The sequence below is a fragment of the Esox lucius genome, chromosome 7 (genome assembly GCF_011004845.1).
Source record: "Esox lucius isolate fEsoLuc1 chromosome 7, fEsoLuc1.pri, whole genome shotgun sequence".
NCBI lineage: Eukaryota > Metazoa > Chordata > Actinopteri > Esociformes > Esocidae > Esox > Esox lucius.
In genome coordinates, this window is record NC_047575.1 from 19,844,169 (window position 1) to 19,870,794 (window position 26,626).

The 26,626-nt window shown below is 42.3% G+C and overlaps 1 protein-coding gene across 6 annotated transcripts in view; it reads left to right on the plus strand.

The window, feature by feature from the left end:
• Positions 1-330: 330 nt before the first annotated feature.
• The window catches only part of LOC105025996 (Down syndrome cell adhesion molecule-like protein 1 homolog), a 76,396-nt gene continuing 50,100 nt past the window's right edge, over positions 331-26,626 (plus strand). For 5 of the 6 annotated variants that reach the window (XM_020048673.2, XM_020048674.2, XM_020048676.2 and 2 more), the window contains exons 1-3: positions 436-637; positions 12,189-12,509; positions 18,879-19,025. In XM_020048673.2, coding sequence (XP_019904232.2) covers positions 451-637; positions 12,189-12,509; positions 18,879-19,025 — 655 coding nt within the window. In that variant the 5' untranslated portion in view covers positions 436-450. Of the gene's footprint in view, positions 638-12,188; positions 12,510-18,878; positions 19,026-26,626 lie in introns of all 6 variants that reach the window. The other variant, XM_029121225.2, reaches the window with a different exon arrangement.

Below are 26,626 nucleotides of genomic sequence, written 5' to 3' on the forward strand. Positions count from 1 at the left end.
AGGAATGAGAAGCGCTTTCATTTTAAATCACTAATGCGGCTCGAGTCCTGTTTCCATCCAACCATTCTTTGCAACTGACGGAATACATAAAGAAAAGACCAATAACAGTGTTTATTATTGTAATTTGGGTTCAACCTCTAGAATGGGGTCTGTGGTTGAAGTGTCCATAGTGCAAAGAAAAAGGCAGTTCAGAGCGTGTGGCACACAGGTGGGCGCGCTCACCTGCGTGTCACAAAAACAGTAGAAATCCACCTGTCCGCGTGAAACGGGTGCACTCGGCATGAATAACAAAATGTTCACTCCTCATCTCGATCCTTTGCGGATCCATTTGACGCGTAACCATTGTTTCGCGATGTCTCTTTAGAATACGTGGAGGAGCTTCACATGCATGATAATAATATCGAGGGGAGGGGACGTGGGCGGAGTTCAGGCGCTTCTCATTTCCCGGCGATGGTTATCCGGCCAGCAGGGCTGGAGAGACCGCCGGGGAGCATAGTCGCCAGTCCAGCACTGAGACTCGCCTGGCCAAAAACTGCGCCGCACACTAGCCAGGATTGCCAAACATTCCTGAAAAATATACCAGCTATTTATGGCATGTGGCTTGTAACTTTACTCCTGCTGTACTCTTTCCAAGAAGGTAAGAAACACATTTTTTTTTTAATCTTTTTGAATCCAATATGTCTCACTTGTTTTAACCTGATCAAAAGTACTTAAACAATTATCAATAATTGTCAAGGAATCTAAATGTAGCATCAGAACACAACTGAATGATGTAGGCCTACCATTAGAAGACATGAAATCTGGAGAGTTTTAATTTCAAAATGTAATTGTAAATTACTTTGTTTGTTCATAAAATATGGTATTTTAGGTGTGAAATATATTTTTGTTCGGTAGGCCGTGTGGCAGTGTGCACGGGTCCATGATGCTGCAGATGGTGCTGATATCGCGGGTTGTTTTTGCATTATACCAACGACAGTTATGAATATGTAAAATGGCTGGATAGGGAGAACGAAGTGGGAGAGCGAGAGGGGGAAATGAAAACAGGTCTTCAAATACCTGCAATTTCGACTTTTTCGCGGTCAAAACTTGAATGGTCATGCGTTGCGAAGTATTTGGGAAAATCCATACTATTCATTTATTTCACTGATAATAGTTATGAAGTATAATAAACATATATATATAATATACATATTTGGGCTTATTGGTGTGTTTTGTGGGTGTCTGTGAACGTGCTTTGGGCGCTTGGCTGTGGACACTGGAGGGGTGCTGTTGTGATTTTTGGGAGGTGATCTTAAGAGATTTTTTGGCTCGAGTCCCTGCCATATTGAAAAATGAGGTAGCCTAATAAATGAAATGCATCTTTATCATGATTTCACCCAAATTAATTAAAATGTAATTAAAATGCAATATATGTATAGATGTTTTTTTCCCATTACATTTGTTTGTGTGTGTAGATTAGTTTAATTTTCGTTGCATGATTACTTTGTAAAACGATTTCTGTTTTGTAGAGAAAAATCTTCATATTTCAAAGGCTTGTTCAATATGGCTGCAAATCCCCGACCCTATTACCAAGCTGATCTCCCTTGCTATTACAGTGTATTATAATAATCCTGAACAAATCTGCGTAGAAAATAACACAGAAACTAAACACCATCTCTGCATAGTCCTTTGTTCACCCTGTCTGTTTGAAGTTATGTATTCATTTTTATGAGTTATTCTGTCATAAATCGGCCTGCACTGTTTGTAGCCTAAGTGCTTGTTTTTATGACTCGATATCTAACTAGGCCTATCTGAAATGAAAAAAATATTTTTGATATCTGCTCACATTAGCGCCTGGTGTTCTTTAAGCTGCTTCGTGTTAGTAATAATAATGACAGGCTATAGGCCTGTATGTTGGAGAAATAAGTGACATTTTGTATTTTCATACGTTTCCATATCATGTGGAACGTTCAAACATTTCTATGACCCTCTAGTAGGCCAGGCATATAAAATACGATTAAAATTAAATTAGGTAAGCTATATAGGCATATATGATCTCAGACTAGCATCCAAGTAGTATTTTAAAATCTATTTAATTCGATCTAATTTATTTGACCAAAGAAGACCCCAGATGCGTGGGTGGATGTGGACAAGCCCAGGCGTGTTTCCCTCTAATAGCCCACCTGAACCCCTCTGTGTGTGTTTGTGTGCATGTATATGTGTGACTGTGTGTGTGTGTGTGTGTGTGTGTGTAAAAGAGAGAGAGAAAAAGAGAGAGGAACTCTCCTCCCTCTCTGCCTTGATCTGGGACTGTTTTCTACATTTGTTACATTTCATTGTAACATTGTGGTTCATTGCAACAATATATTAGAGGCAATTGGTAAATTATTCCTGGTAATATTTCATATTACGATTTTCTTTTTGTTGAATAACCACTTGGACCAATTTATCTACGCAAATTCACCTAATTCAATGGCCAACCTAATTACTCCCAGCGAAACAATGGCTCGGACTAATTGTTCAATTACGTAAATAGATATACATACAAAATAAAATACATATTACTATGTTTTTGTACAGTTTGCAGAACGCTTAATTATGATATATTTTCTGGATCTTTAGGTGTTTCATCGTTAACTCATTTTTAGGCCTACAAACAATGAAGCTCAATTAAATATGATAGCCCTATTTACTGCGAGCTCTGTATGCAAGATGTATTTTTTTTTACCAAATACAAATCAAGCATAGACACATGTAGTTAAATTAATGATTGTCTAGAATGATTGCTGATTAATTATGTAATAATTTTAGAAGGTTCTGTATTTGCTTTAGAACATTTTGAAATTTGAGTGTATTTCTAAATTATTATGGAACTGAAAAGGGAAACATAATTAAATAACGTTGTCCCCTAAATGCCATTTCATTTTTATTGAAAGAATCAAAATAATATGTCAATGTAAGCTCATAATGACACCCCTCCCCCACAAGTCCTCCTTAGTAGAATATAGTAATATGCAAAATTGGTGTCTATTTTAGCCGAAATGCCCAGCTGCCTTCTCCCCTCTTCTGCGCAATTAGTGTTGCGATCTGCCGCATCCGCCAATGTCATAGCAGCTAAGCAGGTCACAGGACAGAAGGGTGCCAATAGATAATTGCCCATAGTGCCTGCTCTTATTTTTCGAATCGAATATGTGCATAAATACATTTTTATTAGTGTTTTTCTTAATAACAATGCGCTCACTACTACCACTATATTTTTTTGTTGAGGGTCAGATTGCATTCGTAGATGTATAAATACAAACACAGATTGTCATGCTTCGATTATCTGTAGTGTGATATAGATTCATTCTGAGAAGTGTATTTATCTCTTTGGGTAAGGAGACCGTGTTGCGGTTGACCTAGGTTCAATAACGAGTCAAATAGTATTAATCTAATCACAAAGAGGTGTTTACTATTAGAATAAAGTCTTTCTTATTATTTTCGTTTTGATGCAAAAAATAACCCATCAAAGGTCGCTGCGTATATATAATCCCGCTAACTCTGTTGAAATTGAGTGCACCGACACAAAATCGATGAACTTAACTGAAGTTGCCCTTGTTTCTAAGAGGAACTCAAAATATACGTCTTACCCGGTGTAGGTTGTGATGAGTCTACCTGTGTAGGCCTAGAAATCTTACTGCTGATTTTGTCAAGTGGCGCGTTGCAGTGGTGATGGAGGCTGGCAGGATGAGCGCACAGAGCAGAGCCATAGCCTATAACTTTCAGCGATAGGATTTAACACCTCTATAATTTGACATATTCCCTGACCATAACTCTAAACGTAACCCTTACCGTAACTGTTTTAACATCGAAATTATAACGGGTGACGTTAGAGTCGGACGTCCCAAATATTCTACATAGCATTTAACCACCTGGTTTCCAAATCGTCTCAGTCTTTTCTGCATCTTTTCGCTTTTCACTCAGTCCATCCTTTCAACGCAGCACACCAAAATGTAACAAAAAATATTAGACTATCAAGAAGTAAAAAAATTTCTTGACTATGTTTTAACTAGGATATGATATATGTAAACAACTTGCGTTTTGATGAAAATATTTAGTTTAGGCCCATTTTCGAGCCTTTTATCACCTTGGTTCATACTGTATTTGGGGAAATTTGATGCTAGAAGTCGGCAAGCAGGTGGTTGTTTTTGTCGAAGGTATGCTCTCTTTCTCCCTTGCTCTCTCTTACTCGCTCACACACACTCCTCCCTCTCTCCCTCATCACTAGGCAGAATTAAAGGCTGGGGGAGGGGCGGTTTTATGCAGACTGTGCTGGGACTTGTGATCCACAGATTTGATATTCACATTAAGAGAGAAACTGGCTGCTTTGATGTGAGGGGGAGCAGGTCCCCAGGGACTGCTGAAGTAGCACACTTTTTCACTGACGCAGCAAGCGGGGCGGGGGTGTTCAGAGAGCAGAGGGCCAAAACCCCTTCCTAGATGAGATGTAACCCTCAACAGCCCCCCAACCTGGCCCTTACCCCCCCATTCTACATCAACTACCTACTAGTAGACTGATAAGGATTATTCATAAATGTGCACCTACCCCAATCTCCCTATATCTCTATTAACCCATGTCCCTCTATAACTCCATCTCTTGTCATTCATCTCCATCTCCCCATCTCTCTGTATCTCACTGTTCCTCCACCTCTCTCCATCCTCCTCCATCTCTCTCCATCTCTCTCCATCTCTCTCCATCTCTCTCCATCTCTCTCAGTATCCATCCATCTGTTTCTGTCACTCTACATCTCCCTTCTCCCTCCACCTTTTTCTATTTCCCTCATCTCTTTACATCTCTTAACCTCCTCCGTCAATCTCTCTCCACCTCTCCCAATCTCCCTGAATCTCTCTTAATTACCCTCCATCTCCCACTCCATCTCTCTCAATCTCCCTCTATCTCTCCTCTAATTTCTACATAGTCCCCTTTTTCACATGCACACACACACACACACACACACACGAACAGACAGGAGTTGGCTAGTGATGGGAAGGTGAGAGATGGATATATAGAGAGGAGAGGCATGAGAGGAGCACAGGGAGATGGAGGGAAGGAGAGGAGGAGAGGAGAGGAGGAGAGGATGGGAGGAATTGTGCAACACACTGGAAACAAGAGTTTCAGTCTGGCTGAAAATGATCCTACATCTGTCTCCATGGGAAGAGGCGCTCCATGATGTGTGACAGAGAGGGTGGGGGTTGAGAGAGACAGATCACTGATGTGTATGCACATGTGCAGAGAGTTCCACAGAATCAGGAAGGGAGAGAAAAAGGGAAAGATGGAGAAAATGGAGAAAGGGACAGTGTTATACATTTGGTTTGGTTCAGGGAGTGGAGGGGGGCATTTGGTTTGGTTCAGGGAGTGGAGGGGGGCATTTGGTTTGTTTCAGGGAGTGGAGGGGGGCATTTGGTTTGGTTCAGGGAGTGGAGGGGGGCATTTGGTTTGTTTCAGGGAGTGGAGGGGGGCATTTGGTTTGGTTCAGGGAGTGGAGGGGGGCATTTGGTTTGTTTCAGGGAGTGGAGGGGGGCATTTGGTTAGTTTCAGGGAGTGGAGGGGGGCATTTGGTTTGGTTCAGGGAGTGGAGGGGGACATTTGGTTTGGTTCAGGGAGTGGAGGGGGGCATTTGGTTTGTTTCAGGGAATGGAGGGGGGCATTTGGTTTGTTTCAGGGAGTGGAGGGGGGCATTTGGTTAGTTTCAGGGAGTGGAGGGGGGCATTTGGTTTGGTTCAGGGAGTGGAGGGGGACATTTGGTTTGGTTCAGGGAGTGGAGGGGGGCATTTGGTTTGTTTCAGGGAATGGAGGGGGGCATTTGGTTTGTTTCAGGGAGTGGAGGGGGGCATTTGGTTTGGTTCAGGGAGTGGAGGGGGGTGACATTTGTTTACCAGCTCACCAGTGTGTGGATCGTGTTTAAAACAAGATACGATTGTGTGTATGTGTCTGTGTGTCTGTGTGTGTCTGTGTGTGTGTCTGTGTGCACGCATGTGCAGACCGGAGAGGCGGAGACCAGCTGCATTATGCATAATGAAGTCTTGCATAGGCAATGGCTTCTGCCTCTCCAACATACATATTCATGGCTGGTTCACAAGCAGGCTGCATAAAATAGTGGCTCACTCACAACTCCTGCAGCCAGCCAGAGCTCAACTGGCTCCTATGTAAGGCAATGAAATGTGAAATAGCTCACAGAGAATGTGGGTACAAATTGTATGTATGTTTGGATTTCTATTGTTTTACCTCAGGATGTCATACTGACATATTTTCTTTATTGTTTTAACCTAATTATGTCATACCTATCTATCCTTTCTATTGTTTAACCTCATTTGTTTGTTGTCTGAACTCTCAAGTCTACTGGTTTTCCAGGTGAAAGGTCAACGCTGAACTCAGATTTTTTAGTTAGATGCTTTGGACTGAAGCGAACTGAAAATGTGTTGTTTGACATGGTACAGGAAGGAATGTCAGCCAATGCACACTGAAATCGGTTGCTTTCATTTATTCCATCTGTGTCTTAATGGGCATAGCTTTAAGTGGTTGAGCATGGCGCTTGTATGCTAGGGCTGTGGGATTAAAATGGGGGAGCAGTGTGAAAATGTATACACTCACTTATGTAAGTCGGTCGGAATAAGAGTGCCTGCTAAATGACTTAACATGTTAAAAGCAGTCACTGCTTGGCTGTCTGTAGTCTCTCTTCCCAGTGACTTGTGTGACATGGAAATCACATGACCGCAGTTCACCCACTATTGGACTGTATTCAGTGTGTGTTGTATCATATGTCACTGACACCATGGAAACCCTGTCTCCTCCGGGGGTCAACGAGAGCCCTTAATGCTGCTTGGAACATGTGTGTGTGAGAGTGTGTGTGAAAGAGAGAGTGTGTGTGTCTGTTTTTGACAGCCTTTGAGTGTCTCACTGATCCCCCTGTCTCCTCTCCTCACTCTACCCCACCTCCACACCCCAACCTGTCTGCCCTATGCCACCTTGTCTCCCCACCTCCTCACTCCACCCTGTCTCCCCACCTCCACACCCCAACCTGTCTGCCCAGCTCCTCACTCCACCCTGTCTCCCCACCTCCTTACTCCACCCTGTCTCCCCATATCTTTCACTCCACCTTGTCTCCTCAACTCCTCACTCCACCCTGTCTCTCCGCCCATTCACTCCTCCCTGTCTCCACACCTTCTCACTTCAACCTGTCTCCTGACCTCCTCACTCCACTGTCTCCAACCCATCCCCACCTCCTTCACTCCAACACGACCCCACCTCCTTCACTCCAACACGACTGTGTTTCCACACCTCCTCACTCCAACCCGTCCCCACCTCCTCACTCCAACCTGTCCCCACCTCTTTCACTCCAACACGACCCCACCTCCTCCCTCCACCCTGTCTACCCACCTCCATGCTCCAGCCTGTCTGCTGACCTCTTCACTTCATCTTGTTCTCACCTCCCTACTCCACCCTGTCTCATCCCCTCCTCACTTCATTCTGTATCTCCACCTCCCCACTCCACCCTGTCTCTCCAACTCTTCACTCCACCCTGTCTCTCCACCTCCACACCCCAACCTGTCTGCCCACCTCCTCACTCCACCCTGTCTCCCCACCTCCTTACTCCACCCTGTCTCCCCATATCTTTCACTCCACCTTGTCTCCTCAACTCCTCACTCCACCCTGTCTCTCCGCCCATTCACTCCTCCCTGTCTCCACACCTTCTCACTTCAACCTGTCTCCTGACCTCCTCACTCCACTGTCTCCAACCCATCCCCACCTCCTTCACTCCAACACGACCCCACCTCCTTCACTCCAACACGACTGTGTTTCCACACCTCCTCACTCCAACCCGTCCCCACCTCCTCACTCCAACCTGTCCCCACCTCTTTCACTCCAACACGACCCCACCTCCTCCCTCCACCCTGTCTACCCACCTCCATGCTCCAGCCTGTCTGCTGACCTCTTCACTTCATCTTGTTCTCACCTCCCTACTCCACCCTGTCTCATCCCCTCCTCACTTCATTCTGTATCCCCACCTCCCCACCCCACCCTGTCTCTCCAACTCTTCACTCCACCCTGTCTCTCCACCTCCCCACTCCACCCTGTCTCTCCACCTCCCCACTCCACCCTGTCTCTCCACCTCCCCACTCCACCCTGTCTCTCCAACTCTTCACTCCACCCTGTCTCTCCAACTCCTCACTCCCTCCCCACTAATCTAAAGAGATGTGGTCCTCCCCTAAGCTCTCAGGGTGACCCCCAGCCTTCATTTAGCTCCTCTCCACCCCTCCACTTTTGTCCGTCCCCCCATTGGGAGATTATGATATTGCAATCTTTAATATGGGCTTTATGATCTGGGGCCATTATCAGTAATCTGCCGAGGAGAGGGAGGGTGGGGGGCATGGCACGTACAGCGGGGTGGGGGAGCATGACCTGGATTCAGCAACCCACCAACAGACAGACAGCTACAGTTCATATTAACCATCTGTAGAATTCAAATCTCAAACCAATGTTATGTTATGATGAGCCCCAACTCTGAAGTCAGGATTGACTGTCTATGATGCTGATCTTCCTCTGGGGTTAATATAGTGACTGTCTCTAATTCTGATCTTCCTCTGGGGTTAATTTAGTGACTGTCTATGATGCTGATCTTTCTCTGGGGTTAATAATATAGTGACTGTCTCTAATTCTGATCTTCCTCTTGGGTTAATATAGTGACTGTCTATGATGCTGATCTTCCTCTGGGGTTAATATAGTGACTGTCTATGATGCTGATCTTCCTCTGGGGTTCATATAGTGACTGTCTATGATGCTGATCTTCCTCTGGGGTTAATATAGTGACTGTCTCTAATTCTGATCTTCCTCTGGGGTTAATATAGTGACTGTCTATGATGCTGATCTTCCTCTGGGGTTAATATAGTGACTGTCTCTAATTCTGATCTTCCTCTGGGGTTTATATAGTGACTGTCTATGATGCTGATCTTCCTCTGGGGTTCATATAGTGACTGTCTATGATGCTGATCTTCCTCTGGGGTTAATATAGTGACTGTCTATGACGCTGATCTTCCTCTTGGGTTAATATAGTGACTGTCTCTAATTCTGATCTTCCTCTGGGGTTAATATAGTGACTGTCTATGATGCTGATCTTCCTCTGGGGTTAATATAGTGACTGTCTATGACGCTGATCTTTCTCTGGGGTTAATATAGTGACTGTCTCTGATGCTGATCTTTCTCTGGGGTTAATATAGTGACTGTCTCTAATTCTGATCTTTCTCTGGGGTTAATATAGTGACTGTCTATGATGCTGATCTTCCTCTGGGGTTTATATAGTGACTGTCTATGATGCTGATCTTCCTCTGGGTTTAATATAGTGACTGTCTATGACGCTGATCTTCCTCTGGGGTTAATATAGTGAATGTCTCTAATGCTGATCTTCCTCTGGGGTTAATATAGTTACTGTCTCTGATGCTGATCTTCCTCTGGGGTTAATATAGTGACTGTCTCTGATGCTGATCTTCCTCTGGGGTTAATATAGTTACTGTCTCTGATGCTGATCTTCCTCTGGGGTTAATATAGTGACTGTCTCTGATGCTGATCTTCCTCTGGGGTTAATATAGTGACTGTCTCTGATGCTGATCTATGACGCTGATCTTCCTCTGGGGTTAATATAGTGACTGTCTCTAATGCTGATCTTTCTCTGGGGTTAATATAGTGACTGTTTAGGATGCTGAACTTCCTCTGGGGTTTATATAGTGACTGTCTCTGATGCTGATCTATGACGCTGATCTTCCTCTGGGGTTAATATAGTGACTGTCTCTAATGCTGATCTTTCTCTGGGGTTAATATAGTGACTGTTTAGGATGCTGAACTTCCTCTGGGGTTTATATAGTGACTGTCTATGAGGCACCACTCACAAACAACCAGTCTGTGAAGAACACGGTTTATGTACGTACTAACATACACAAACTGACATGTACGTGTTAAGTGTTGACCCTGGGGTCCGGGATGTAGATGGTGAGGACAGTAGTGTTGACAGGTGTTAGATGTCAATGAATCATGTTCCCTGTGGGGGGATTTATGTCAACTCTGAAGGTAAATTGAGTGTAACATTTTGGCTCAGAATGCCCATTAGTTATGGCCTTTTGTCACCAGCCAAAAAAAACATGTATCTTGTCACACAACAATTAGAACATGTACATATTCTAATTCCCCAAAAAACATACATAACATACACACCGTGATACCCACATCAACATACAGAACATGTACACACATTGATACCCAAGTCAACATGCAGAACACACACACACTGATATCTACAACAACATGCAGAACATACACACACACACACACACACACACACAAACACACTGATACATACAACAACATACAAAACAAACACACACACACACACACACACACACACACACACTGATACCTACAACAACATGCAGAACATACACACACACACACACACACACACACTGATTCCCACATCAACATACAGAACATGTACATACAGTGATATCCACATCAACACTAAAACTTTTTATGATACAACTTAGCCAATTTTAAAAGCTTGCTTTAAGGAATACATATTTCCTAAATGGCCATTCAATTTTCAAGAATTATCTAGAATAGATTGTGTTTTATTTGCAAACAATCTCTTTATAGAAATCAATCTAACTTATATACTGTAACCCTCAAATCACAATAAAGTACAATAAAATAGTGCAGCTCATATTGATGACCTCTGCAAAATCACACTATTCTTTGTATATCATTGAACCTACTACCTTCAGTTGCCAGAGGCAGTATTAGTGCGTTTCATATTTTTGGGGGATGAGGCTTCACACATCTGTCCATTTATCACAGGGTCCTTTCTCTCTAATCTTCCTCTCCTTGACCCTGAATGTGGTGGCCCTCCCTCTCTCTTTCTGCATGGGATGTGTCCCTAATCAGGGCACCCAGGAGGAGCACTCCTGCTTCTGTGTGTGGGTTAAATATGAAAGGAGATTAAACACACTCTCTGTGTCTGGCATACAAATTCCAATCACATAACCTATCTGTGTGTTTCCTCTGGTCGTGTCTGTGTGTGTTTTGGTGTGCGAGTGTGTCTGTGTGTCTGTGTGTGTGTGTGTGTGTGCCTGTGTGTGTGTGTGGAGGTAAAGGCCTCCCCCACCCACCTAACCCACAAGAGGCTTTAGCCCAAATCCCTAGCTTTCTGATCACATGACTGATGTTTGACATCTGTTATGATTCTCTTGGTCCATATTTGAAGGGCATTCCTTCTCCTGCAACTCATCTTCCATTTCTGTAAGCACTCATTACGTCTCATTGTCTTCTTTTCATTATATCTTCTGAATTATTGATTGAATAATGTGTGGGCAGATTTCCAGATGTGTATTTTGAAAGTGGCGCTCAACAGTGTGTGCAATTTCCTTGTGTGTAGTTTTGCTACAGTGACAATTTGCTTACACATTTTTGCATGTAGACTCTCAAAAATATTAGTGACAGTACTGTGTTTCTCCTCATGCAGTAGAGTATTAGTGACTGTTCTGTGTTTCTCCTCATGCAGTACAGTATTAGTGACTGTTCTGTGTTTCTCCTCATGCAGTACAGTATTAGTGACTGTTCTGTGTTTCTCCCCATGCAGTACAGTATTAGTGACTGTTCTGTGTTTCTCCTCATGCAGTACAGTATTAGTGACTGTTCTGTGTTTCTCCCCATGCAGTACAGTATTAGTGACTGTTCTGTGTTTCTCCCCATGCAGTACAGTATTAGTGACTGTTCTGTGTTTCACCCCATGCAGTACAGTATTAGTGACTGTTCTGTGTTTCTCCCCATGTAGTACCGTATTAGTGACTGTTCTGTGTTTCTCCCCATGCAGTACAGTATTAGTGACTGTTCTGTGTTTCTCCTAATGTAGTACAGTATTAGTGACTGTTCTGTGTTTCTCCCCATGCAGTACAGTATTAGTGACTGTTCTGTGTTTCTCCCCATGCAGTACAGTATTAGTGACTGTTCTGTGTTTCTCCTCATGTAGTACAGTATTAGTGACTGTTCTGTGTTTCTCCCCATGCAGTACTGTATTAGTGACTGTTCTATGTTTCTCCCCATGCAGTACAGTATTAGTGACTGTTCTGTGTTTCTCCCCATGCAGTACAGTATTAGTGACTGTTCTATGTTTCTCCCCATGCAGTACACAGCGAGGATGTGGGTTCTACCAGGCTGTACTTTGTGAACGCGTCCCTGCAGAGGCTGACCTACTCCAGCTCGGTGGGGGTGTCTCTGCCCTGCCCCGCAGGAGGCACCCCCACCGCCATTCTTCGCTGGTACCTGGCCACCGGCGATGACATCTACGACGTGCCCCACATCCGCCACGTCCATGCCAACGGCACCCTCCAGCTCTACCCCTTCTCACCCTCCGCCTTCAATTCCTACATCCACGACAACGACTATTTCTGCACCGCCGAGAACCAGGCTGGCAAGATCCGTAGCCCCAACATCAGAGTGAAGGCCGGTGAGGAGAAGTGTGTGTGTGTCTGGTGGAGGGGGTGGGGGGTGGGGGGTGGGGGGTGGACAAGGGTCAGGTGAAGAACTGAGTGGGGACAGTGGATAGGGGATAGGACAGAAGAAAGGGGAGTGAGGGAACAGCATAGGGTAAAAGGAGAAGGGGGAGAAAGGGGGAGAGGAGAGAATTAAAGGATGAGGGAAAGAAGAAACCAACACTACGAGGGAAGGGTTAAGGGTCAGAGTTCAGAACAACAGAGGGCTAAAGGTTAGACGTCTGAGGGCGGAACAACAGAGGGGAATAATGACAGTGCTGGCCTAAGCACCAAACAGGACTGTCAGACACAACCCATGTAGCCCATCCACACATCACACAACCATTAATGATCCCATGTTTTAAGTGGATTCCACTGTATCGCCCACATCCCTAGCACGTACAAATGGTCCACAGAACACTTCCGCTAACTGCAGTATCTATAGTAACATTGGTCATATCCAGTTTTACTTCTGGGGAAGGTTAATGAACTATTGTGATTACCTTCTGTAGTTCATTCACAAAGGAGCCTTTCAGCAAAGCACCTTCTGCCACAGTTTTATTGTAATGGGTACTTCCAAAGCAAACGAATAAACATGGAAAACAAACTTGCAGGCGACACTTTGGATTGGGTCTTAGACAATTTTTTGGTTTACCTGCTGTGCTATCTGCTGTGATAGAACGCTGTGCTATCATTAAAAGACATTTGAACTGCAAATGCTGTCATTTCACCAGGAACTACTGCACATCCAGTTAAAGCACCACTTTGACCCAATCCTGATTCGTCCAAACAGTAAACAGCATTACTGTCAATCTTAGACTGTTCCATACCTGCTGGTATTTGCTGAGCTGAAACTAGGCCTTAATTGTTAATTCCCCACATGACATTAGGACGAAAGGGAAATTAATGAATAAGTATAGAAATAACGTGTCCATGAGAGTTCAGTTGATATGCAAATTCTAAATAAGCTCTTTGCCTCATTGTCTCATGTTGTCTGTGTTTCGGTCCTGCTGGTGTTGTGCCTGTACATACAGCACCTTGGTCAAGAATTCAGAACCCTTTACTTTCTCCACATTTAAATTTGTTATATATACCTAATTCCTAATTTATTAAAAACAATGTTGCTTTCAGACAATAACACATAATGATGAAGGGAAAACATACTTAGAAATGTGTCAATTTATTGTTTTCAGACTAGAGGTGTGATATACCGCTATTTAACGATAACCGTGATATTTTAATAATATTGATATCATGTTAGTAATACACATATGATATTATCGCATTCAACAGGCGAAACTGAAGTTGTATTTTTTCAAAAAACCCTCTCTGATCTTCTATACCTTATTCATGTCACCTATAGACAAACGATGCATGTGCTTAAACATGGAGACTGGGCCTGTGCACTGGTGTTGAAATCAACCCGTTAGCCCCATTAGAACACCCGGGTGAGATCTGCAAAGACGCGCCGTTTTTGTGGCCTTCACATGGAAAACCGGATGTTGTATTTTTCCAAAAACACCTGTCGGGTTTTCCATAGCTTATTCATGTACAAACGATGCATACACCTCTTCACTAGGTGAAAATGTTTTGCATTTTTCCAAAATCTCACTCTTAGGCCTTCTGGATCTTTTGTATATCAGTTCATCTGGTTGCTTTTTCACTATACATTAAGTGTAATTGTTCTTTTTGTATACTTTTTTTTTATTTCTCTTCTCCTCCATACACTCCTGTTTTGAGTGTAATTAATTTGCCAAAAAAATAAAAATAAAAACATTAAATAAAGTTGAAGATGAATTTGACTGATTATCATTATTTTCCTTAAAATTTTCAATAGATGCTGCGATAATATCGTCACTGCGAATTCTTGTGAAAACTCTGATATTGTGACAGCCCTAATTCAGACCCTATATATACTGTACAACCTTGAGAAGAACCTTTGCTTTGAGCCTTTTTGTGTATGACTGTACTAGCTTTGCACATCTGGATTTTGGCAGTTTCTCCCATCCTCCCTTTTTGATCCTCTCAAACTCTATCTGATTGGATGGAGAGCATTGGTGAACTTTGATCTTCAGGTTTCCCTACAGATGTTCAATGGAATTCAAGGCTTTGGCTGCATCACTTAAAGATATTCACAGATTTGTCCTGAAACCAGTCCAGCATTGTCTTGGCTCTGTACTTTGGGTCCGTATCATGCTGAAAGATAAATCTTCTCCCCAGTCTGAGGTCCTGTGCACTCTGGAACAGGTTTTCCTTGCCTCCCTCCTGACCAGTCTCCCAGTCCCTGCTGCTGAGAAGCATCACAATAGCATGATGCTCCCACCACCATGCTTCACTGGCATTCAGGCCTAATCTCATCAGTCCCACTATTTGTTTTTGCTCATGCTCTCAGAGTCCCTCAGGCAAGGTGGCATGACATTTGTCAGTCAGTCCTTCGGGTTGCATGCCTTTTACCCAGGAGTATCTTTCATATAGCCACTCTACCATAAAGGTCTGATTGATGGAGTGCTGCAGAGATGGATGTCCTTCTGGAAGGTTCTCTCAAGTGGTCTTGGTCGTCCCATTTCATAATAATGGAGTCCCCTGAGCTCCTGGGCGCTTTCAATGTTCTGGCAACATATTAGTGTCTTCCCCAGATTCATGCCAAATTTCAGAGGTTTTAATCATGTCCTATCAATCAAATTTGCAACAAGATGACCAATCAAGTTCTAGAGACATAACAAGGATGATCAAAGGACACAGGATAGATCATAGAAAATGGTTTGAATACAGATATTTCAGTTTTAAAACTTTAAAAACGAATCCATAAAATATGGAGGACAACTCTGACAATCCGTATTCTATAAAAGCAATGAAATGCGAGAACTGCAGTATCTTTTTTTTTTTTTGTTGAGCAGAACACATTTATTGCCTCTTTTCTGTGTGAGAAGTGGATGGAGATTTGTGATCTTTAAGACAGATTGATTAAGGTTCACCTGAAAAACAAGGGGCTGCATGAACGCATTGCTGCGCTTTTGGACTCAACTTAATGTCAGGATACTTTTGAATGATCTTTCCGCCATGGCCAGACCAACCACTGCTCCACCAAACTTGGCTACTCTGTGGCCGGGGAACCAGCCTTTACCATCCAAGCTGATGACCAGTTCCCCCTACTAAACAGATTGACCAGGCCGCCACTCCCCACCATCGAAATTGTTCGCCAACACGACAATAACGCATGGGTTAGGTAACGTGAGGCGAACGATACCACATCCTTCTGTCCCCGACCAGTGGCTGTCAACTCGCTTTCAGCCTCTCACCACACATTGCCTCTTCCCAAGGTCCAACATTAACCCAATGGACACGACAACCTCTACCATCCCAGATGGAAGTTCTATGGTGAGGGACCTCAATCTACCATTGGATTCATGTGGGCCAATGAAAGCTCTCTGTTTGAGATGATGGATATAAATAAAGTTTGATATTAAATAAATGATACATTAAGTCTAAAACACAACAACATGTGGAAGAAGTAAAGGGGACTGAATACTCCCTGTATAGCTGTGGAGGGCTGTGTATGTTCTCAGGGGGCTGTATATGTTGGGTGTGTTCATGAGAATCAGTTGGTGATGGGGCTACAACACCTTGCAGATACTTCTACACTTCTACTGGACTGGAAATTCAAAATGTTTCTTGTTCCTTCTCCCTCAACCCCTGTCTCCCTTTCTCAGTCCTTGTATCATCCCATCTCTGCCTCCCTTCCTTCCTCATCCCCTCTCTTTCTCCCTACCTCATCCCCTCCCTCCCTCCTTCATCCCCTCTCTGCCTCGCTTCCTTCCTCCCTCACTCATCTCTCTCTTTCACTCTACCTCATCCCCTCTCTCCCTCCAACCCCTCACTGCCGTCCGTCCTTCCTCCCTCATCCCCTCTCTGTCTCCCTTCCTCCCCTCTCTACCTCTCTTCCTCCCTCATCCTCTCTCCCAACCCCTCCCCCCTCCTCTCAACCCCTTTCTCTCTCTGTCTATCATTCACAGACAATCCCTGCCCCCGTCCCTGCTGTCAACATCTGCTTTCATATTCTGCCTCCCAACACCAACCTGCACTAATACATACTCATACTAATACTTGCTAGAGCCAAACCAGCCGCGGATTATGAACAGAGAGTGAGAGAGAGCCTGTGATCTGAGCTGCACACCAGCCGGTCATGTCGCTCCCCTCCTCTCCGTTTGCTTCTCGTTTCCCGCTGCTGTCTTCATCACCTCATGACCCAAAAGCCCGCCCCCTGGAGACAAGGGATTCACATTTACAAAACCATCGCAGCTCCGCCCCGTACCCGGGCCGTTCTGTATGGTCACTGGTTGAGGTTAGGCTATGGGATTCAGGCTCACGTGATGTGGTGTTCTTGTCTACTAGATGTGGTCAGTGATTTTTGGATCATTTAGGTAAATGTCCCATTTACTCCATAGCAACAGCAGCCAGTTATTCAAATGTCGATCAACTTCCATCAGAGCTCAGAATTCAGATGTTCATTAACACTTCCCTGATTATCTAAAGCCACGTCATTATGTATTTCTGTCTTTCTTGGTTGTCTATGTAAAATGGGGCTAGTGATGTGTTATGATGTCTTTTATATTGTAGCCTAAGGTTAATGTAACACTGGCTTTAGTAAGATCGTAACGTTAATGTAACACTGGCTTTAGTAAGATCGTAACGTTAATGTAACACTGGCTATAGTAAGATCCAAACGTTAATGTAACACTTGCTGTATTAAGATCATAACGTTAATGTAACACTTGCTGTATTAAGATCATAACGTTAATGTAACACTTGCTGTATTAAGATCATAATGTTAATGTTACGCTGACTGTGGTAAGATCCTAACATTAATGTAACACTAATATAGACAGAATATCCTTTAAGTTTATGTAATGCTGGCTGTAAATACATCATAACGTTAATGTAACACTGGCTGTAGAAAGATCCTAACGTTAATGTAACGTTGTCTGTACTTCATAGACACATCATTGCTGTTATCAGGGAGGGAGCTTCCAAAGCAGTTTCTTAGCAACCTTCAGACATGTCCCAGCTTCTTATGATTTAACTAATGAGTTCATGTCCATCCAGGAGAGTTTCAAATATTGCATTAAATCCTGTTGGTTGCATTAAGCTGGCTTGTCATGAATAGTCGTGTAACCATGGACTACCCTGCTCAGTCTGTCATATATTTAATATGTTTACAAAACAGTAGTGTCTGGTGTTGATGTCACGGCCAAAGCTTGCCAATCATTTCATTGTTGATCCTTTCTGGACATTGGGTTGCGTAGTTATTGTTGAAAACAGATGTAGGATTAGTTTTATAGATGTATTCAAACTTTTTCCCAAAACACCATCTTAATGGTTCCCAATATGTTTGCTATGTATGCTTTTTTATAGATACAATTCATTTTGACTAATTTTGATATTATTAGATAATTTTGATCAAACAAATACAAAACAGTTTTTATATATTTTTGAACTGTATAACTGCAGTACAGGACATCTCCTGTATTATACAACAGCTATAGCATTATTTTATTCCTAATGTAATTTTTTTTCGATCAAAATATTGCTTTGTTTCCAGTGTTCATTCATCTGACTTCTGTAATATCTCTCTTTCTGTTTCATGGTATTAGACCTCTAACATGTTGTGTCTTTTTTGTGTCTTTGTATAATAGTATTAGACCTCTGTAACATGTTATGTCTTTGTATAATAGTGTTAGACCTCTGTACCATGTTATGTCTTTGTATAATAGTATTAGACCTCTGTAACATGTTGTGTCTTTGTATAATAGTGTTAGACCTCTGTAACATGTTGTGTCTTTGTATAATAGTGTCAGACCTCTGTAACATGTTGTGTCTTTGTATAATAGTATTAGACCTCTGTAACATGTTATGTCTTTGTATAATAGTGTTAGACCTCTGTAACATGTTATGTCTTTGTATAATAGTTAGACCTCTGTAACATGTTGTGTCTTTGTATAATAATGTTAGACCTCTGTAACATGTTGTGTCTTTGTATAATAGTTAGACCTCTGTAACATGTTATGTCTTTGTATAATAGTGTTAGACCTCTGTAACATGTTATGTCTTTGTATAATAGTGTTAGACCTCTGTAACATGTTATGTCTTTGTATAATAGTTAGACCTCTGTAACATGTTATGTCTTTGTATAATAGTTAGACCTCTGTAACATGTTATGTCTTTGTATAATAGTTAGACCTCTGTAACATGTTATGTCTTTGTATTATAGTTAGACCTCTGTAACATGTTATGTCTTTGTATTATAGTTAGACCTCTGTAACATGTTGCCATCCTCTGTGTGACAGTGTTCAGGGAGCCCTACACAGTGCGTGTGGCAGACCAACGCTCCATGCGTGGCAACGTGGCTGTATTCAAGTGCCTCATCCCTACCGCTGTGCAGGAGTATGTCAGTGTGGTGTCCTGGGACAAAGACACCGTCTCCATCATCCCAGGTAAGACAACCCAGGAAAGAGATGGAACAGGAGGAGACAAGGAGGTTACATGGTGGGGACAATAGAACATGGAAAGGACAGGGAGGGGACAAAGAGGGGGCATGGAGGGGACATGGAGGGGACAAAGAAGGGCCATGTGGGGGGTCAAAGAGGGGACATGCAGGGGCCAGAGAAGGGACATAGGGGGACAAAGAGGGGACAGAAAGGGGACACTGAGGGGGCATGGACGGGGGAGGTGGTATCAACAAGGATGGTTTGTCTATTGTTTCTAGTGAGGTCCCTCCTTGACCGTGTGTTTGTCCTTTACAACGCATTAATAACGAAAGCAGCAATGAAGACATTCTGTTGTTATAATTGCATTTGTGTGTGTTCTTCCATATGTTTGGGAGGGAGGATGATGAAGACAATGATGATGAGGATGATCATTTGCTGCTGCTATGATCTCTGTATCTCTTGACCTAACTCAAAATCCTGTCTGCTGTGTGCCTGCTCATTGTTCTGGATCACTGACTCACACTGCACCTTCTCCAACTCCTTCTCTTTGACTGTTCTCTTTCCTCTCTCCTCTCACTCTTTTCCCTCCCTTCTCACTTCATCAATACTATCTTTTCTTTTTCTTACACTCCTTTGCTTTGTTCTTCTTGTACATATTTCTTATTTTCTACCTTTACCTCTGACTTTACATATCTTTTTAGATATACATACATTAGGGAGTACAAGTATTTGATACACTGCCGATTTTGCAGGTTTTCCTACTTACAAAGCATGTAGAGGTCTGTAATTTTTATCATAGGTACACTTCAACTGTGAGAGATGGAATCTAAAACAAAAATCCAGAAAATCACATTGTATGATTTTTAAATAATTAATTTGCATTTTATTACATGACTTAAGTATTTGATCACCTACCAACCAGTAAGAATTACGGCTCTCACAGAACTGTTAATTTTTCTTTAAGAAGCCCTCCTGTTCTCCACTCATTACCTGAATAAACTGCACCTGTTTGAACTCGTTACCTGTATAAAAGACACCTGTCCACACACTCAATCAAACAGACTCTAACCTCTCCACAATGGCCAAGACCAGAGAGCCGTGTAAAGACATCAGGGATAAAATTGTAGACCTGCACAAGGCTGGGATGGGCTACAGGACAATAGGCAAGCAGCTTGGTGAGAAGGCAACAACTGTTGGCGCAATTATTAGAAAATGGAAGAAGTTCAAGATGATGGTCAATCTCCCTCGGTCTGGGGCTCCATGCAAGATCTCACATCATGGGGAATCAATTATCATGAGGAAAGTGAGGGATCAGCCCAGAACTACACGGCAGGACCTGGTCAATGACCTGAAGAGAACTGGGACCACAGTCTCAAAGAAAACCATTAGTATCACACTACGCCGTCATGGATTAAAATCCTGCAGTGCACACAAGGTCCCCCTGCTCAAGCCAGCGCATGTCCAGGCCTGTCTGAAGTTTGCCAATGACTATCTGGATGATCCAGAGGAGGAATGGGAGAAGGTCATGTGGTCTGATGAGACAAAAATAGAGCTTTTTGGTCAAAACTCTGTGTTTGGAGGAAGAAGAAGGATGAGTACAACCCCAAGAACACCATCCCAACCGTGAAGCATGGAGGTGGAAACATCATTCTTTGGGGATGCTTTTCTGCCAAGGGGACAGGACAACTGCACCATATTGAGGGGAGGATGGATGGGGCCATGTATCATAAGATATTGGCCAACAACCTCCTTCCCTCAGTAAGAGCATTGAAGATGGGTCGTGGGTCTTCCAGCATGACAACGACCCGAAACACACAGCCAGGACAACTAAGGAGTGGCTCCGAAAGAAGCATCTCAAGGTCCTAGAGTGGCCTAGCCAGTCTCCAGACCTGAACCCAAGAGAAAATCTTTGGAGGGAGCTGAAAGTCCGTATTGCCCAGCAACAGCACCGAAACCTGAAGAATCTGGATAAGGTCTGTATGGAGGAGTGGGCCAAAATCCCTGCTGCATTGTGTGCAAACCTGGTCAAGAACTATATTAACTAAATATTAAGTTCTGCTTTTCTGATGTATCAAATACTTATGTCATGCAATAAAATGCAAATGAAAATCCAAATTACAGACTTCTACATGCTTTGTAAGTGGGAAAACCTGCAGAATACTTGTTTTCCCCACTGTATATATAGAGAATGTTAAAGCAAATGAGCGAACTTGAGATAAAGAGGAGAGACTGAGGAGAGAGACAAAGGAGTCAAAGAAGAGACAGATGAGAGAACAGAGGAGAGACTCTGGAGGGAACAGTGGAGAGACAGAGGGATTGGAGAAATTGAGGAGAGACTGAGGAGAGAACAGAGGAGAGAACAGAGGAGGAACACGAGGAAAGACAGAGGAGAGACTGTGGAGAGAACAGAAGAGGAACACGAGGAAAGACAGAGGAGAGACAGAGGAAAGAACAGAGGAACATGAGGAGAGAACAGAGGAACATGAGGAGAGACAGAGGAGAGAACAGAGGAGAGAACAGAGGAACATGAGGAAAGACAGAGGAGAGAACAGAGGAGAGAACAGAGGAAAATGATGAGAGACAGAGGAGAGAACAGAGGAGAGAACAGAGGAACATGAGGAGAGACAGAGGAGAGAACAGAGGAACATGAGGAGAGACAGAGGAGAGAACAGAGGAGAGAACAGAGGAGAGAACAGAGGAACATGAGGAGAGACAGAGGAGAGAACAGAGGAGCAGGAGGAGAGACAGAGGAGAGAACAGAGGAGCAGGAGGAGAGACAGAGGAGAGAACAGAGGAGCAGGAGGGTAGTGGGGCAAGAACAGCCTGAGGACCTGGCAGATGGCGTTCTATAGACATGCTTAACCCACACACACATACACATACACACACTCATGCCCACACATGTACAAACACACACTCTCACACATACTGTACAAATACATGCTGTATCTACGTGTGAGACATTATCATCTCTCATTGGTTAGGACAGACTTGATGGCATTTTATGTAAACTTTTTTCCATCTTTTATGTAACAGCACTGACTCACATTTTGCCATGTACTATAGTGTATTGCATGTTACACAATAGCGAGATTACCTGTAGTTTGTCTCTGTGTGGTGATGATGGTTTGTTGTTGTGCTGGGGCTGCTACTGAGTGTAATTAGGGATATATAGGTCAGTTGAAGAGGCATCACATGGTGAACTGAACTCATTCAGCATGGTACACAGCCACAGTGCAGTTATGAACACTACATAACAGTTATAAACACTACACAGCACAATTCTATACACTACACAGCACACTGATAAACATTACAATGCACAGTTAGAAACACTACACAGAACAGTTATCAACACTACACAGAACAGTTTGAATACTACACCGAACAGTTCTATACATCAGAGGTTCTCCCAAAAATTATAATGTGTTTTATCAAAGGTTCCAAAATAGTATAGAAACATATTTCAATCTAGTCATTGCTTTTTATTCTCTCAAACACTTAGATATTTTGATGATAAATGTTTCAAATATCCTTTACCCTGTGTCAAAACTAAACAGCAAAGTTATAAACACCACACAACATAGTTCTTAACACTACACAACATAGTTATTAACTCTAAACAGCAAAGCAAAAACCCCTATACAGCCCCGTTATAAACATTATAATACACTACTCTTTCAAAAGTGTTTCTAGTATGGAAGTTGCATCATTTTACATCAAGATTATTCTATGTTATTATGAATATTCCTCTGTTTTCAATAAGCAGCTGCTCTGCCTGTCTCTAACATCAAAACATTACGGTTAGTTCCCTCTCCAATCCAGTTTACCTAAGTTATAACGTAGCCACCACACAGAAACGTGCTGGCCTGATTTACACATTGATTTCTGATAACGTTCCTTCTTACGTTTTGGGGCAGTTAGTCTGCAACTGGAGGTTGGCCAAGCAAGCTGGTCAGCAAAGTAGAGCTAGATAGGTAATGTTGGATACCCAAGCAGCTAAGCAGGTCATCGTTGTCAAATGAACTTGCATGTCATTTTTGAAGAACGTAGCAAGTTTTGCTTTCATTTCCTCTCAGTAGCAAATGATCAAATCACTATCACTTTCTGTTTAATAATAAAGCTAGCTATTCAGCCTGTTCATAGAAAATCAGTGGGAAGGCAGTGATATCACAAATTAGAAGATAGGTGTTTTCATGTTTGAATATCAGACGCATTAACGTTCAATTATTTTTTTTTTACATCATACAAGACAGATGGGTAGCAGGACCATCTTTGCTGAGTGATTCCTGACGTAATACAATGTATGAGCAATTTATATATATACACAGTACACAGAGCAGGGAAATACAGAAAATAATACTTTACAAAGCTCAGAATACAATATAGAAGATAACATAAAGTAAAGAATACAATACATAGCATATAATAAAAAGTGTACATAGCAGAAAATACAGTTCATAGCACAGAAAGCAAAACAGCTTACACTGGCAAAAAGGATGAATGAACTAATCACAGAATGAACTAATCATCAACGTGTTCACTGAATCAGATGCGTTAGTCCTGGGCTAGGATGACAGAAATGTGGGACCAAGATGGAATATCACTGCACTGCAGGACAGCCTTGTTTAACCTTGACCTAGGACTACCCCAATCACCCCAACAACCCCAATCACCAAAGACGACAGTGACCTAATAATAATAACAGCACACCAATACACTCTCTGCAATATGACATCGCTCTGAAACACCCCACATCTGCCATACAAATCCATAATCTGCCCCGAGCGGCATACAATCTCAATCTCTCGCGACACACGCAAACACCCACGCATACACACTTCCACCCACACAAACGCAAACAGAGGCACCTCTGTTTGTGCTCGCCTCTTTACATCAGAACCTCTCGCCGGCATGGTCTGTCCACACCGTGACCTGCTGGCATGCCAGGCATTTCACCTGCCTCTCTCTCTCTCTTCTCTTTCTCTACCCTCTTCCATAGACAGGTCAGAGCACAAAGACTGTTCAGATGGTCCTAATGAAGACAGGGAAATTGAAATTGATTTTGTGTGTGTAAGCTCTCTGTCTATCTGGCTATCTGAGCACAGCCCAATAATTGGATGGTCATTGTAAACAATGACAGGCATCTCTCAGTAGAGTGTGGGTGTATGTTTGTGTGTGTGTGTGTGTGTGTGTGTGTGTGTGCATGTGTGTGCGTGCGTGTGTGTGTGTGTGTGTACGATGGACCTAAAGCAGATGTAATTGTCTACGTGTTGTATTTTCTGTACTTATTATTGAATATAAATAAAGTTTCAAACTCCAGAACCAATTATTGTAAAAATATTTGAATCAGATTTTTTTAAATTAATTTGGTTTATCACGGTTTAATTAAGCAATAAGGAATGGTGGTGTATTGCTAAAATGCATAGCTAAGGGTGGTTCTAAGGCCTGCATGCTGTACTTAGGCCTGGTATAGTGTCAGTATACCACTAACCCCTAAGGTGCCTTATTGCTATTATAAACCAGGTAACATATTCAATTAGAGTAATAAAGCATGATGGTTCTGGACATAGTGCATAGGTGGAGTTGGATGCTGTAATGTATGCTAGCATGGATCTTTAAATAGGTATTCCTTTATCAATGTATTTGAAAGTAATAATTCCGCTACAAGTCAAAGAATAGCCCAAAATGTCCCTATTTTCTTTCTCTGTCTTTTCCCCCTTTCTCTCCTCCTCTCTTTTCATCTCAGTCATTTTAACATACGGCTGCCTGATTGCTTTTAGCATTAATATTCTAATAAGGCTCCTTTATAAATAATTAATGCAATCTAGCAACAAGCCTACCTTTTCTCTCTCTCTCTGCTTTCTCACCTTTTCTTTATTCTCTTCTACCTCTCGCTCAATTCAATCTCATAGATTTTATTGACATGGAAGGTTAGATTAATATCTGAGTGTACATGGAATCAGAATTGATTCCAATGGCAGACAGGCAATATCCTTAATAGGCAATGATAATGAGAATAACATTAACACATTTCCACCATTAACAGCTGCAACAGCAACTATAGTAATGAAAATAGAAGTATAGTAAATCCAGACAATGCAAAATTAGTAGGATGTTACTGTAGTGTTGAAATTGTTGAAAAGCCTCAAGGCAGGACATGAGAAACCAAACAAACTGTAACATTGCATTGTCACAGTTGGCCACATATTTGGCTGCCAAGAATACATTTCGTTTTTTCATCCAATACAGATTTTTTTCTTCCTCTTTTATGGTTTAATTGTAGTGACTGATCATTTTAGGAAAGAAGGCTTCTTTTAGGTTTTGGTATTTGTCCCAGTCTAATAGGAAATGCAACTCGATCTCAATCTCTGCCTGGGACAGACTAAGCAAAGCCTGTCCACACTGGGCAACCAAGTTTACCTGTGGGGACCAGTCTCTATGGCCAGTTTGTATTCGCTGAGTTTGTACGCTGTCAGTTCTTACAAAGTTTTCTGTAAATCACAATTGTCAGATAATTCACCACTGTGTATTACTTTCAATTAGAGTCAAATACCAGTCTAATTTGGGTTTTTGTAACATTTTCCAAATACTTCTTTTGGACTGTTTGGACCAGATTATCTTTGTTGGTTGTGGTTTGTGTACTAGCCTCACTCACTGGATAGCGTGACTCTTTCTCTACATACATTTATTGGTATTTCAGGGTTTTGTAGTGGTAGGACTGCTTGTTTTTGCTTGTTTTTTCATGGTTACAAAATGTGATGGCACTTTTTATAAAAACTGAACAAAATTATAAATGCAACACATTTGTTTTTGCCCCCATTTATCATGAGCTGAACTCAAAGCTCTAAGACTTTGTCTACATACACAAAAGGCCTATTTCTCTCTAATATTGTTCACAAATCTTTGTTAGTGAGCACTTCTCCTTTACCGAGATAATCCATCTACCTCACAGGTGTGGCATATCAAGATGCTGATTAGACAGCATGATTATTGCACAGGTGCGCCTTAGGCTGGCCACAATAAAAGGCCACTCTAAAATGTGCAGTTCACTGTATTGGGGGGGTCCGGTGGGGTCCGGGAGGGTCTGAAAACCAGTGAGTATCTGATGTGACCACCATTTCCCTCACGCATTGCAACACATCTCCTTCGCATAGTTGATCAGGTTGTTGATTGTGGCCTGTGGAATGTTGTAATGTTGGTTTGTTTGTGATCAATTTGTACTTCACATTTAATGGATTTTATGTTCTCCTTTTTTATGTCCTCGCTTTCAATTACTGTAATTTATACATGAAAACTTCATGCCAAATGGTTCAAGCAATTTTTCAAAATCAAAATAATATTTTGGTTTTATTTTTGTTTACATGGGTGTCAAAATGGGATTTTATGGTGTAAATACACAGCACAAACAATTAGGGGGAACGATTAAATCACACATCAGGTTTCAATTAAGGAAATATATTAAAGATTAAAATGTACTGTACATTGTGTAATTCATTGAAAACAATATGACGTGACAGTCAATTACATCAATAGTCAATTACGTAAGAGTCAATGGAAACCAAAATCACCAATCGATTGAGGGCTGGATTCAAACTCACTCCAAA